This window comes from Natator depressus, chromosome 11 (genome assembly GCF_965152275.1).
Source record: "Natator depressus isolate rNatDep1 chromosome 11, rNatDep2.hap1, whole genome shotgun sequence".
Taxonomy (NCBI): Eukaryota; Metazoa; Chordata; order Testudines; family Cheloniidae; genus Natator; species Natator depressus.
In genome coordinates this window covers 56,372,990-56,387,653 of record NC_134244.1, presented here as the reverse complement: position 1 = coordinate 56,387,653, position 14,664 = coordinate 56,372,990, and the positions used below count along the sequence as shown (strand labels likewise).

The window sequence follows — 14,664 nt, the reverse complement described above, 5'->3', positions numbered from 1 at the left end:
CCCCCCCCCCGTCGACGCAGACTGCGCCTGAGCAGTGAGTCTCCGTCGCCTTGGACCGTCGCTAGGTGACGTAGTTTACACCTGCGCAGTGAGTTTCCCCCTCCCTCCGCCCCCCGTAGCGGAAGTGGCTGGGGACTGGGAGCTCCAGTTCCGTCTCGGTGTTGTTCGCGCTGCACAAAATGGCGAAGATCGCCAAGACCCACGAAGGTGAGAAACGGAGCCACCCCCACTCGGGTGCGCGCGCCTTGCGGCCCCCGTGCCACGCGGCGCCGGGCCGGGTTGACCGTCGGGGGGGGGCAGCGCAAGCCGCGGCGAGCGCTGGGGGGGGGGGGGAGAGCGGGCGAGTGGGCAGGGCCTGTGTGTAATGGCGTCTCTGCCTGCGTCTGCTCCAGGCCCCCCCCCCCGGCCTGGCCTGGCCTGGCCTGGCCTGGTCTGGTCTTGCCTGGCAGCATCCCGGCCGCCCCGCTGCGGGGGAGCGGCGATGGGTTAGCGGCGGGCCCCGAGCGAGGAGAGCGCGGGTGGTGGACGCCGTAAGGCGGGGGCGGGCGGAGAGGGGCACGAAGGCGACGCGGAGCCTGGCGGGAGCGGCTGCGCTTCGTTTTTTGAAGGTGACGTCTGGCCCGCGAGCCCCCTGGTTCGCCTCGGGTCGGAGCCCCGCTCTGGCCCGCGCAGTCGCCTCCCCGGCTCCGTGCGGCGGGGAGCCATGTGCGGATCCAGCCTGGATGTGATTCAATGACGGAAACCCCGCCTCGCTCTCCAGGCTCTCAGCGTGTTCCCACTCTCGTTGCCTTTCGTTTAGAAATACAAACACGGGTTATTGTCTCCTACTGACTAACAAGTGTTGTATCAAAGCTAGGTGGTGGTATTCCCGCGTTACAGATGGCTGCATCGCAAGCCTGCAAACACTTATTAAATACTGCACATTCCAATTTACTGCCCTTCCACACCAGAGACTGCGAATTGGTAACACTAGTTGATCTTCTTGCGTAGTCTCTTTCTCGCTCGACCTCCTCAGTATCAATAGTATTTATTTTGTAATAAAGTAGTTGATACTGGATTGCTAGGTAGAATAGACACACACCTTACTTATATAGCGTCAAGGTGTAATGTTGTTTGTTAGTCACTCTGCCCATGTGAGGTTATACAGTAATCTGTCATATCCTGATGAGAGCCCAGTTCTGCATGGGAGGAGCGCTGTTGACTTCATTGAGGCTCTGAGTGAGTGTAAAAGGATCTCTTCAAGCACAGTTAGTTGCAGGATTGGGCCCTTAATTTGTCATTATTGTAGCTGCTTTTATAAAAGGCTTATTTGGGTTACTTGTAGCCAGATTCATTTCCCCAACTGAGCATACGCAAAAACTGCCTTGCAGGATGTCTGCAAAACTTCCTGCTCCTGAAATAGCTTTAATGCAAACTGAGAAATAACTAATAGAACAAGAGCATTTAGTAGTCCACCACACATATAAACAATTTCTATTTGAATGCATCATACACGACTCTCAAAATTAAGGGTGTTGATCTGCCAGGATTTGTCTGTGCGACCAGCCTTCATAACCATAATTTACTAGTGCAGCTCCACGAGTGGTTGTTATGGTGGCTCCTGTAATGCAGACAGGGTGCACATGTTACTACTGAATTATGTGTAAATGATGAATTAGTTACAGAGTTTTCTACTTCAGAGGAATGCCTGTGCATGAATGCGAGCTCTTGGTAGCTCTTAATAGTTCACAAGAGCTGCAGATCTTGTTCCAGTTTGAGGGACAAGACACAGGAAAGCTTACATTATTTTGTCACGGAGGCTTTCTTTTTCTAAAGTTTGCAATGAGTTAGTGCTCTGTAGTATACATAGCATATTTATTCAGGTGAAGTGAACTTGCAATTTTTCCACCTTCCTCTGCAGCATGGGTTGCAGGTCATTTGTTGGGATTACCTGGGTATATCTAGCTTAATTAGTTCCTGGTCATTTTCAGGGGCCTTGGACATTGATGCACCTCAGTCCCTCCTATTTTATGCCTGTGGGCTGTAATACCTTGGTCTAATTTCAGTTATTGGGTGTAGTGTATGGATGCTGGGGTGATGTTGGTGGCCTATGAATGTACAGGATGTCAGATTGAATAATCTGGTGGTCCCTTTTGGCCTTCGACTCTATGGCTGTGTGGCTATAGCACAGGGGACTATATGGGGACTATAGCAGCATGGTTACAGTGCTGTAGCCATGCCAGCATAGGTCTATAGTGTAGATGCAGCGTACAGTGACAGAAGGTGGTTTTCTGTCACTGTAGGAATGCCACCTGTCTGCTGTGGGTTTGGTCAGCATAGGTACAGCACTCAGGGTTGTGGATTGTTCAAACCCCTGAGTACCATAGGTGTGTCAACCTAAATTTTAAGTATAGATAAGGCCTATCATTGTGCAGAGAATCTGAGTATTCAGTGGGTTGCCAGGGACACTGAGTTTCTTCAGTGTCTTTTCTGTGCTACCAGACTTCATAACCATAATTTACCAAAAATGGTAACAGTACAAATATAAATTCCAGTCTTGCAAACATGCATATGCTTAATTTAACCAGCTTCACACTCCATTGGCTTTAAAGGGACTATGGACTAAGCATGAGCATGTTTGCAGGGTTGGTTAGTCTAACTGCCAAGGTGTTAGCCTTGTATCACAAATGAAATGAGTTTTTGTTTCATACTAGTTCTCAGAGTATATTGTCAACATGAATAACCACATTTGTGTTTTGGAAATACTTCTTTGGTAGTGTTACAACTGCGGAGTGTTGTAGTATATAGCTAAATGTTCCAAGAAGGATGTCTGAGAAAAAATATATCCTAAAGCAATTTTCCAGGGATCAGAACAGAGAGATTAACAGCTTCAAATTCTTATTGTCAACTGGATAATTTAAAGGGAAGGTGTCAGGTATATTTTTGCTTATTTGACCACCTAAAAGTGATTCACTAGAAACAAAAGTGAAACTGAATAATTATGCTCAATGTCCAGACTAAGGCTTTGTCTTCACTACGGACCTTATAGCAGCACAGCTGTACCACTACATAATTAAATTACCCCCAAATACGACCACCATAATTAAACTACCCCCAATGAGTGGTGTTAGCTGTGTTGGCAGGGTTTTTTTTTACAACCCTGACCAAGAAAAGTTTTACTGACAAGTGGTAGCGTAGACAAAGCCTAACTGAAGTAGACAAAAAATAAACAGAGTGAATTGGGAAAAGTAAATTAAATTAAAAATATTTCTTCTTTAATATAATACATTAATACAAGACCAGATTCTTATACCTTTTCTCACATTGAATAGAACCTTACGCCACAAGCAGTCAATTGAAGTAAATGGAGCTGTTTGTGGAGTAAGGTATTACCAATGTGAATTAGGTTATCACATTCTGGCGTATGTGGGGGGAAAAATGCTTTTTCCAAATTATTTTTAACTTGAAAATATCAGTTGTGTTTGTAAAGACTCAGCGCTCAATACCCGTTTTTCTAGCTAAATCATACTCTTGATGCTATGCTTTATTTAAATACCATGGTTTATAAAAGTTACAAAATAGGGTGAAATGCAGAAAAGGAAGAATTAATACTTTCATGCTGTCAGATATTATAATTTTCTTTTTCAATATTAAAAGCAAAGAAAGAATTGGAATGCAGTTTTCTTTTGAGAAAAGGATAGTTCCTCTTCAAACTTAAATTAACAACTCTATATATATATATTAAGGTCCCAAATCAGTAAGGCACTTAAGCAAATGTTTTGCTGAATCAGGCCTGAGATGACGATTGTTTAATTTTGTCAGAATTTTTCAGGATAAATAGGAAAGTCACCAAGCTCATTAACTGTCTTTAAAAAAGCCTTTTAACTGATCTTAAACTAAAGTCTGTGGTGCCTAACATAGTACTTTTTAAATATGCAATCATGCTACCTGTCTTTGATTTTCTACACTAAGCGGGGCTGTGTCTGATCAGGAGTTGGATGAGTGATCTCTACAAAAAACCCTTGCTGTAGCTTGCCTCTGCGATGTTCCCTGAGTTTTTCCTTTTAAAGGGGTGTCTTCACTGGACTGTATTGCCACAAAACTTTCACTATTGCTACAACATGTTCAGTTCTATTGGTAGTAGGACTGATAAGGCTTCAGAGGGTTGTTTTAAGCACTGTCAGCCAAACTGGTCTACACAACATAGTCCTTAAGACGTGACAGATATTGATGCCTTGGCTATTTGAATGCTATCTTGGGGTAACTGAACCACTGGTAATGATGGGAAAATTTTGCAGTATGTTCCTGTTGAAAACAACCAGTTGTGTGGGTACACAAGGAATGCAGAATTGGGGCTTAAATCAATGCTGACCTTACACTAAGAGGCACTGTGGTGTTTTAGTTACTGTCTTTTTGAAAAGAGATAAAGTACTAGTCTGCTGTGAAAAGTATCATAAAAGTGGCATGGTGAGGTTCCATAGTCGTTGTATCTTAATGATTCCATATCAGATTTGCTCAGTTTACAATTAAAATCCATTTTTCTATCCAGCAGCCCTGAAAAGCCCTCAGACTGGGTTCTTTAATTCTCACACATGATAACCAGTTATAAGGATTTGTCAGGTCAAATTATTCCCTCAGTTGCAGATGTACAAAACATTCCCTCATAATGCCTACCATAATTTGACCTGCGGTGTTTTTTAATTATTAGTGACAGTGTGTGAGAGGAAAGGAACCCCACTTTGATTTCAGATACAATTAAAAAGATATTTTTTTTTCTAAACTAAGCCGTTTTTATGTGGAATCAGTGACCCACTATAAACCTGGAATCCTAAAAGGCCATTTTCAGAGAGACTTCAGAGTTAGCTTGATTTGACTCTGTTTCTATGTGGTCCAAGATTTCAAGATTTTAAAATAAGTTTTACAAAACTTTTAGTTTTTAATGAAAGTAAAGTTTTAGACAGCAGGCTGGGTCACAAATCATGTAAAATTTTAAAAACTAAACAGTTTTTAATTTAGTTTTAAAAATTTTACATGAATTGTGACCCAGCATGGTGTCTAATGCAAGATAACTGGAAAATAAAACTGGCAAATCCATTCATCCTGGAAAGCAGAAATGAAATGAAGAGTAATAATAAAGAACACAAATAGTGAAAGGTTTTAAAAAATCCTTTCAGTTTTAATGATTCCTAAGATGATATACAAGCTGACAGTGCTTCTTAAAAATTGAGCATTAGACCACTTGTGGCCATTACAAATGTTTATGGGATTTCTGCAAGTGTGGGGTATAAACCCAGTGTTCTGGTCAAGTATTGGGTTGCATAATTGTTTGGTCTGCTGAAATTGGCTCCTCCAGTTTTGATCAGATAATGTCTTAAAATATCTCTCTATTGAAATGAAGTACCATAGGAGTGCAAATACAGCCAGAGGTTTTGTGGGGATTTCTTTCCTCTTTGCTGATGAATCCACATCTTTGCTATCACTTTGACATATTTTGAGTAATTGTAATATTAAATTATAATTGCAAGTTTAATTCTTGGTGTGGCATTTAAAGTGGCAGGAGCACACTATAATCCCATTTATAGTTATAGCCTCTAACAGTTCTAGGGGCAAATAGTTCCTTATTTTTTGTTTTCTCATTTGTTTGGGAATATAATGGAGTTGCACATTTGAGTCTTCTGGAGGTATTGAATGTCTGGCATTGTTATAGTTTTATTATCACTCTAATTGATTTAGGGCCTGATCCTGCTTACATTGAAGACAGTGGCAAAGCTCCCTAAAAACCAGATGTCTTTTACATTTTTTTCCTAAAGCTTGGCAAACAATGAAATGTTGATAGATTTCAGTCACAGCTAAGGTGGTTGTATTTGTGACTGTCTCCCTTTTTGTCCTCAAACAGAATTACAAACAGAAAAAATGTCCCTGAAATACATTTTATTTCCCCACACACACACACAGTTCACGGACAGAGAACTCTGTTAATGCACAGTTAAGGGTCCTAGAGGTTTCTAGTGTCCTTCCCCAAAAACTGAGTTCAGAAAAATCCAGATTTCTGACAGCCAAGAAATACAGTGTTAGGGTAAACACTGCCGCACCCTTAACTCTGCTGTCCTGGAGCTACAGTAGCGACTGGGAGTTATCTTCATGCACACAAACTGTATTTACTGTGTTAGATGGATTACTTGAAGCAGCTTGGCAGAGCTGTGTGATTTTTTTGTTGGGGGGCCATGCTTGAGTCCTTGACCCTCATTTGTGATCAAAGGAAACATGAGCATTTGTGCCTTTAGAGATCCAGTATGCTTAATTTCACAAATCAAGACAATGATTTAAATCACCAAGTGCAAAGCGTCAATTTACATAATTGATTTTAGTCAACTTTTCAATTTTTTAACTTATTTTCTAAAGAAAGGTGCTTTCTCATTGGTTGATCTAACCATTAAAATGGGTTGATTTACTACCCATTGGTTGATGACTATATAGATATTTATTTAAGTAAATATATAGCTTAATATCTTCAGATTCTTTTTAATTTTATATTTTTAGTATGTTAAATGGTGAATGATATATTGCTCATTAACTATCCAATTAACTTTTTGCTCATGGTTTGTGTCAACCTGCGTTAGGATGGTAACTGGAATTAAATATGCAAAACAGCATATAAAATTTATTTTTAATAAACAAAACAACCTTAAATATTTCGGATACTAAAACTTCTCTTGTCAAAACATGTTTCACATTCACAATTCAATAATAATGTTAGGCCTTAACATATTTTGTATTTAATTTCAGATTTTATTTTTAAACAGGTTTATTTAAAAAAAGAAAAACTTACTATAATTTAAATAGCAATCAGAAGATTTCATTGAAATAATTTTTTAAACAAAATCATCAACTTTTATACTCCTTGGTAGGTTGTCAGAATCAGGATACAAGAACTTCTTGCCATGGGGATTGTCAGCAGTTAGGTGACAGATTGAGCATGGTCAGTGGGTTTGATGAAGGGCAAGTGAAAGCATAGTGTTAGGTGCCAATTTATCTTTCTAGATACATAAAGGTGAAGGGGTTGTAAAATTTAAGAAATGTGTGTTCTGTGCAATAGGCTAAGTGTTCGAGTGTAGGGCAAGTGTTGGTAGTGCCTGTTCATTACACTGGAAAGGTAGAGTGTGGGTATATATGTGATTACTGTGTTGGGCCATCACTCAGAGGGCAGAGTTAAAATTGCGTGGACATGTACCATAACTCTGTATTTCCTGCTTTCCAGAAGTTTGAGATTGCCGAACTTGAATTGCTGGAATGGCGTGAGATACCACTGGGCAACCTTAGCTCTGTGTTAGCAAAGTCCTTTGTGAGTGAATTTCTGAGGGTGGTTTTTTTAAAAAACAGAAAAATGTTGTTGGTAGGAGTTAGTGGTCTTTTAGGCAGTTGTAATGTAAGTGTGTAGTTGAAATGGTACTGCTGCCAGGTAATGATAATACCTAGCTCTTATGTAGCACTTTTCATCAGTTGATCTCAAAAGAAATTTACCAAGGAGAAAAATATCATGGTCTCCATTACACAGATGGGGAAAGTGAGGCCCAGAGCAGTGAGGTGAGTTGGCCAAGGTGAGCCAGCATGCTAGTGGCAGAAATGGGAATAGAACCCAGACTTTCCGAGTTCCAGTCCGTTGTTCACCCCATAGGCCACATGGTTGCTATGTGATTCCTAAGTGCCCCAGCCCCCCATACACTTTGTTATAGTCGAGTGGGATAATGGTTGTACTTTGAAATGGTTGGAATGCATGTCAGTGGGGCCAGTGAGAGAAATCTGACAGGGTTTATGTCTAAAAAAAACTTGATGGTTTTATTACATGCAAAACCCCCCCCAAGACGTTCTGGTTAAACTTGGATTATTGCTGTGCACATTGTAAGATGAGCTATTGCCAGCAGGAGAGTGAGTTTGTGTGTGTGGTTTTTGGGGGGGGGGTGGTGAGAAAACCTGGATTAGTGCTGGAAATGACCCACCTTGATTATCATGCGCATTATAAAGAGAGGTTTCAAAGAGGGATGGGCTATTACCAGCAGGAGAGTGAGTTTGTATGTGGGGGGGGGGGAAGGGTGAGAAAACCTGGATTTGTGCTGGAAATGGTCCTACTTGATGATCACTTTAGATAAGCTGTTACCAGCAGGAGAGTGGGGTGGGAGGAAGTTTTGTTTCATGGTCTCTGTGTGTATATAATGTCTTCTGCAGTTTCCACGATATGCTATGCATCCGATGAAGTGAGCTGTAGCTCACGAAAGCTCATGCTCAAATAAACTGGTTAGTCTCTAAGGTGCCACAAGTACTCCTTTTCTTTTTACGAATACAGACTAACACGGCTGTTACTCTGAAACATGCTAGTTACAGTAACTTCAAGTGTGTGAAAGAAGACTGGTGTGTTTCTCTCCTTCCCAGCAACGTAGATCCCACCCCTGCCATTTCTAGCTTATCCTCCCTTTCCTGTCCCATTAAGCCATTCACAGGCCAGGTGTGCACAAATAACATTGGTCGAATCTGTGAACCTTAATACAAGCTGTTTTTTTTTTCAGATGGATTGTATCTCAGGAACCTCTTGTTCAAATGACCCCAAATTTGGATAACTAAGCCAAATTTCATGAGTAAACATGTGTATTTTAGAACACTTAGAATAATCACCCTTTAAACAGAAAAGTCTTCTCAATCTTAACAGCTGGAGAGGTGGTGCTCCACTATAATAGGTTATTAAACTAATTATCAGCAACTGCTTTGCTGTATCCAGTTTTCCAGCACAAGATAATCAAGAAAGAATAGGAGGCTTTGAGAAGTGTGAAGGAGTCCATTGATCTCAGTGTTTTAGTACTCAGGAGAGCACCCCATGGAGATGAATGCAGCCTAAAACAGTAGCTCTGAGAGGTGTGAACTTCTGTGTTCATCTGAGGCCTTGTCTACACTACAAACTATATCAATCTATATTACATCAGTATACAGCTGCTGCAGTAATTAAATTGCTTTTGCATGTCCACACTATGCTGCTTGTGTCTAGGGTAACCAGATGGCCCTATATTAGGGGCTTTGTCTTTTTTACGCAATTATATCCCTCGCTCTCCTGCCCCAGAAAAGTGTCCCAATTTTTCACACTTGCTATCTTGTCACCCTACTTTGTCAGCGGTGCACGTCCTCACTGGCTGCACTTGCATCGATGCAGAGAGCAGTGTCCATAGGTAGCTATCCCACTGCGCAACGTGCCACCATTTAGTGCAGGAGTGTTTGGGGAGGGTTTTGCAATGCCTGATGGGGCCAAACGAGTCACACAGGGGTGACTGGGAACATGATTTCAGCATCTCATAATGCAATGTTCTTCATCCCATGATGTTTTGTGCCTCTTTTCAAAATCCCCGCAAACCTGCATGTCCCTTCTCACTGTCTGCCATGTGTGTCAGAAGTATGGATCCTGCACAGCTCTACTGTTGTGATGAGCGTTGCGAGCATGGGGCACCTGATCTTGCAGTATTTGCAAAGCAACCAGAGGAGCTGCGGGGAACATGACAATTCCTTGGAGGCTAGGTTTCTGTGGGATGTAGAAAGAAACAATACAAAGTTATTGGTGGTATTCACAGAGCAGCTACAGATGGTGGAGCGCTGGTTGTGGACCCGGTAAATGAGCACCGACTGTTGGATTTGCACTGTCATACAGGTTTTGGATAAGGAGCAGTAGCTGCAGAATTTTCGTATGCACAAGGCCACATTCCTGGATCTGTGTGCAGAGCCCTCCAGCACAGTGACACCAAAATGAGATCTTCACTGACAGAGGAGGAGCAAGTGGTGATTGCTCTGTGGGAACTTGCAATGCCCGATTACTACCAAACAGTCAAAGGACTGTGACTCTGGCCAATGTGCAGAACGTTATGGTTTGCAGCAGTAGGATTCCCAAAATGCGGTGGAGCGATACGGAGATGCATGCCATCTATTTTGTCCCCAAACCACCTTGCCACAGAGTACAGCAACAGAAAGGACTACTTTTCTGTGGTAATGCAAGCATTAGTGGATCACTGGGGACACTTCACCAGCATCAGTGTGGGCTGATCAGAGAACATGCATGACGTACGCATCTCTAAGAAAACGGGTTCTGGTCGGAAAGCTGCAAGCAGAGACTTTCTTTTCCAGACTGGTGGATTATCATTGGGGATGTTGAAATGCCAATAGTGATTTTGGGAGACCCAACCTACCCATTACTCCCATGGCTCAGGAAGCTGTACACCAGCTGCTTCAACAGTACCAAGGAGTGCTTCAGTTACAGGCTCAGCGGATGCAGAATGACAGTTGAATGTACCTTTGGCTGTTTGAAAGGTTGCTGGTGATGTTTACTCACAAGACTGAAACTCAGTGAAAAAAAATCCCAATAGTTATAGCTACCTGCTGTGTCCTGCATAATATCTATGAAGCAAAGGGGGGAACGTTTCTGCTGCGAGGGAGGAGACATGAAGGTAGAATGGCTGTCTCCTGATTTTGAGCAGCTAGATACCAGAGCAGTAAGAAGAGCTCAAGCTAGAGCTATTCGGCGCACAGAGGCTTTGGCTATGTCTACACTACCGCGGTACGCAACTCCAGCTACGTTGAGTTACGTTGAGTCCAGCTACGTTTGGTTGAGTTACCGGGGGGTCTACACGCGGGGGGTCAACGGGAGATTTTTCTCCCCTTGACTTACTCTTCTAGTCAGGGGTACAGTACAGGGCTTGACTGGAGAGCGATCTGCAGTCAATTTGATGGGTCTTTACTAGACCCGCTAAATCAACCGCCAGTGAATCGATATCGGAGCGTTGATCCCCACAGTAGTGTAGACCTGCCCTTTGAAAGACCATTTCCTTAATGAGCTCCAGTAATGTGTGCTGCTGTAGTGCGCTCTGCCTGGCATTGCTCTTTTGCACCCTGGTATGAACCTTGTAATGAGTGCTGTGTGTATGTGTAGTAATATAACATTGTAAATGCACCTATTACTATTGTCTGTGAATGATGTCAGCCCTACCCAGCATATGTTGTGAACTAATAAAGATGAATTAAGTTTCCAAAAATAGACTCTTATTCCTTTATTCCATACCCATGCAGACAGACATATTTATAGCTGAATAAAACTTCATAAATAACAGGAAACGGGTTAGTGATAACTAGCTAGCTAAGATAAATGTCGAACAGTTGAGGCCATTTTAGGCATGATCAGAACTTTGGTTTAATCCTTAAGTCTGCTCAAAAAAGTTGATAGAATATGTCAGCCTTAAGAACAGACTTGGGCATGTGTTTAGGGTAAGTGAGCCAAATTTGGGGGGGTTCCTGAGATATAGCCTAACCCATCTGTGATACAACAAATTGCAAGGCATGCAGATTTTAGAGAATTTAGAAGAGTTTACCTTTAGACAGAAAGGTCTTACCTCATGAATAATTACAGTGGGGCTATATGACAGGTTTCAGAGTAGCAGCCGCGTTAGTCTGTATTCGCAAAAAGAAAAGGAGTACTAGTGGCTCCTTAGAGACTAACCAATTTATTTGAACATAAGCTTTTGTGAGCTACAGCTCACTTCATCGGATGCATTCAGGGGAAAATACAGTGAGGAGATCTATATACACACAGAACATGAAAAAATGGGTGTTACCATACACACTATAAGGAGAGTGATCACTTAAGATGAGCTATTACCGGCAGGAGAGCGGGGGGGAGAAAACCTTTTGTAGTGATAATCAAGGTAACTTTACATGTGGAATCCAGTTTGAACTATCTGAGTTGAATCATTTATTAGAAAGGTTCTAATTATATTAAACAATTCAGTAAATTTTTGTATGAATATATTACATGGATTGAGGAATAGGAGTAGTTTCTGCTGTCTAAACTTAAATGAGATTGCAAAATAAATATGGAAAATAATTTCCCCCAAAATATTTAGCAGAACAAAGAAAATAATGTTAGCACTAGTTGTTTTAAATAAGACTAAGATTTTGTCACAGATATTTTTTAGTAAAAGTCGTGGACAGGTCATGGGCAAAAAAAGAAAAAATTAATGGAAGTCATGACCTATTACTAAAAATATCCATGACAAAATGGGGACCTATGGGTCTCCATGCCACCTGCAACAGGCAGGTGTGCAGGGGCTAGGAGCTGCCTGTAGCAGGCAGCTGCGCAAGGGCTAGAAGCCGCCCGCAGCTCTGGGGGGCCCCATCCCCCTTGCAGCCAGGAGCTGCAGGGTTCCCCCACTGCCCCAGGAGCTTGGGGGGTACCCTGCGGCAGCCAGGAGCTGTGGGGTACCCCACCACCCGCAGCGGCTTGGAGTTCTGGGGCCAGTTCTGGGGCAGGGGTACCCTATAGCTCCTTTGTGACTAACTAGTAGCCTTAGTTATAAATAAATATGAGCTATATCCTTTAGATATTGTTCTAATATAACTGTGAGCATGAGAGGTGCTACTATAAGAGGATCGCTTTGGAATAGGGATAAAAAAAATCAGTCTTTTCTATGATGTAATGTATAGTGTAATGTTCCATATTATTTGCTGGATTTTTCTCAAATGTCTCACCACTTATCATGCTTGTAAACTTTGCTTTGACAACAAACTAGATAAGAATCTAAAATTGATTATTTCTTCCTAGATATTGAAGCACAGATTCGAGAAATTCAAGGAAAAAAGGCTGCCCTTGATGAAGCTCAGGGAGTAGGCCTTGATTCCACAGGATACTATGATCAAGAGATTTATGGTGGCAGTGACAGCAGGTTTGCTGGATATGTGACTTCTATTGCAGCAACTGAATTAGAAGATGTAAGTGAAACATATTCTTTGATTTAGGGAAAGCAGTCAGAATAATTCAGATCTTACTTTCGTTTCTCTGAGTATTTTTTAAATTCGTAAAATAAAAAAACTAGCAGATTATTTACAGATTGACTATTTAAAACTTAAAATTTCAAACTATGTACAATTAAAAAATTTAATTTACATAGGTTCTAAAAGTAAAAAGAGAGAAAAGAAAAGGGATTGTCTTTCTGCTGGTATTTAACTCCTCTCCTCAATAATGTCCTTAAATAAGACTGTCAAAATATTAATTCCCAATGTTTACAAAGTTTAGGCAAATATTTTAAGTCTTAACCAAAATTCTAGTTGTGTGAATAGTCACAAAATACCCATTAACTCCTCTGACTGTAAAGAAATAGACCATAAAGTTGAATAACTCAGGTATACTCTTTAAAAGAGTATATGATGTAGAGGGAAGAGTAAACAAAACAAAAATTAAGCTGATACTTGTAATTTCAAAAGTTGGTTACATAGTGGGTATTTTGATAGTTGCTTACCTGTTTTTTTGTCAAGTGCTATTAGTTGTCATTAGAAGAGGTCAAAGGCTGCATTTAAAACACAGACCTCCTAATGAAAGGGATAAAGTCAATTTAATAACTGTTTTGCATATATTTCTGTTGAAATGGCTTACTTTTAATAGTTATCTAATAGTATTATTAAAACTGGCAACTGAGCTGTAGCAGGGAATGTCTGTACTCAATGTAGTTAGATTACTATATGTGCAGTATATATATTGTAGGTACTTTCCACATGAGAATTTCTAATATTTTGTTTAGACTTCTGTTTGTGATTCAAAAGCTATTATTGAGTTGGCAGTTTCTTCATAAGTTTCTGATTCCTTCCAGCCCTTACCCCCATGTTTCCCATCAGAATTCCCTCCTGAAATTTTGTCATTCACATAGCCATTTTCTTTTCAAAATTTCAGATTGAATTACTTTACTAGGGATTGTGAAGCATGGAAATTCTTTTTATTAGGTATATTACATGTTTCTGGCATCCTACATTTCCAACAATTGATGTTGGAGATCATCTAGTACTTCTATTGAACAAGTATAGACCGTTTACTTCACGCTTGGCATCATGTGGTAGAACACATGATGCCTGCACCTTGGCAAGCTATATTTTAATAATGTAGGTAGCATCATCTGCTCAGCAGTTCATTTTTTTGGAGTAAAACTGTACCTTTGTGAGCAGGGGGATAAAGTATAGAGTAAATGTAGCTAGTTCTATTTCGATACAATATAGAAATTTGTAGCTATAAAATGTAAGTCTTGCAACAGGCAGTTTAAAATAAACAATAAATTTATCTTTCTGAAAATTTTGTTTTGACAGGATGATGATGACTACTCCTCTACAAGTTTGCTTGGTCAGAAGAAGCCAGGGTACCATGCTCCAGTGGCATTACTTAATGACATACCACAGTCAACTGAACAGGTGAATTTTCTTAAATTTATGAGTACAGAGGAAAGTCATTCTAGGTTTTTTGTGTAAGTGTTTTTGGTTTTTAGTAAAACATTTTACAATGTACTATCTTAAAGTGGCTCCTGTAGCTTTTATGTTCCATATTTTTAAGACTTTAAAAGCCATTTGGAAAAATACATTAGTTCTTAGACTATGAAACTGGCAGTTTTATGAACGACAGCTCTGGCACAACATTGGTGAAAAGGCTGATTACTAAAAACAGGGTCAAGTGCTTGAAAATCATCTTTATAAGGAGGAGAAAAAACTAGAGTTAAGTGAAAGCAGTTCATTTAAAGCATGGTAATGTGGTTTAGTCAGATGTGGTTTCTGTCTGCTGGACAGAAATTTACTGGTAGCAATCATTTTTTCCAGTTGTAAAGGGTAATTTCCCCACAGTTTACTGTT

At 40.7% G+C, this 14,664-nt stretch overlaps 1 protein-coding gene across 2 annotated transcripts in view; it reads left to right on the top strand.

Moving 5' to 3' along the window:
- The first annotated feature begins 58 nt into the window (after nucleotides 1–58).
- The window catches only part of SF3B1 (splicing factor 3b subunit 1), a 39,681-nt gene continuing 25,075 nt past the window's right edge, over nucleotides 59–14,664 (top strand). For both annotated transcript variants that reach the window (XM_074967824.1, XM_074967827.1), the window contains exons 1-3: nucleotides 59–207; nucleotides 12,602–12,768; nucleotides 14,131–14,232. In XM_074967824.1, coding sequence (XP_074823925.1) covers nucleotides 180–207; nucleotides 12,602–12,768; nucleotides 14,131–14,232 — 297 coding nt within the window. In that variant the 5' untranslated portion in view covers nucleotides 59–179. The remainder of the gene's footprint in view (nucleotides 208–12,601; nucleotides 12,769–14,130; nucleotides 14,233–14,664) is intronic.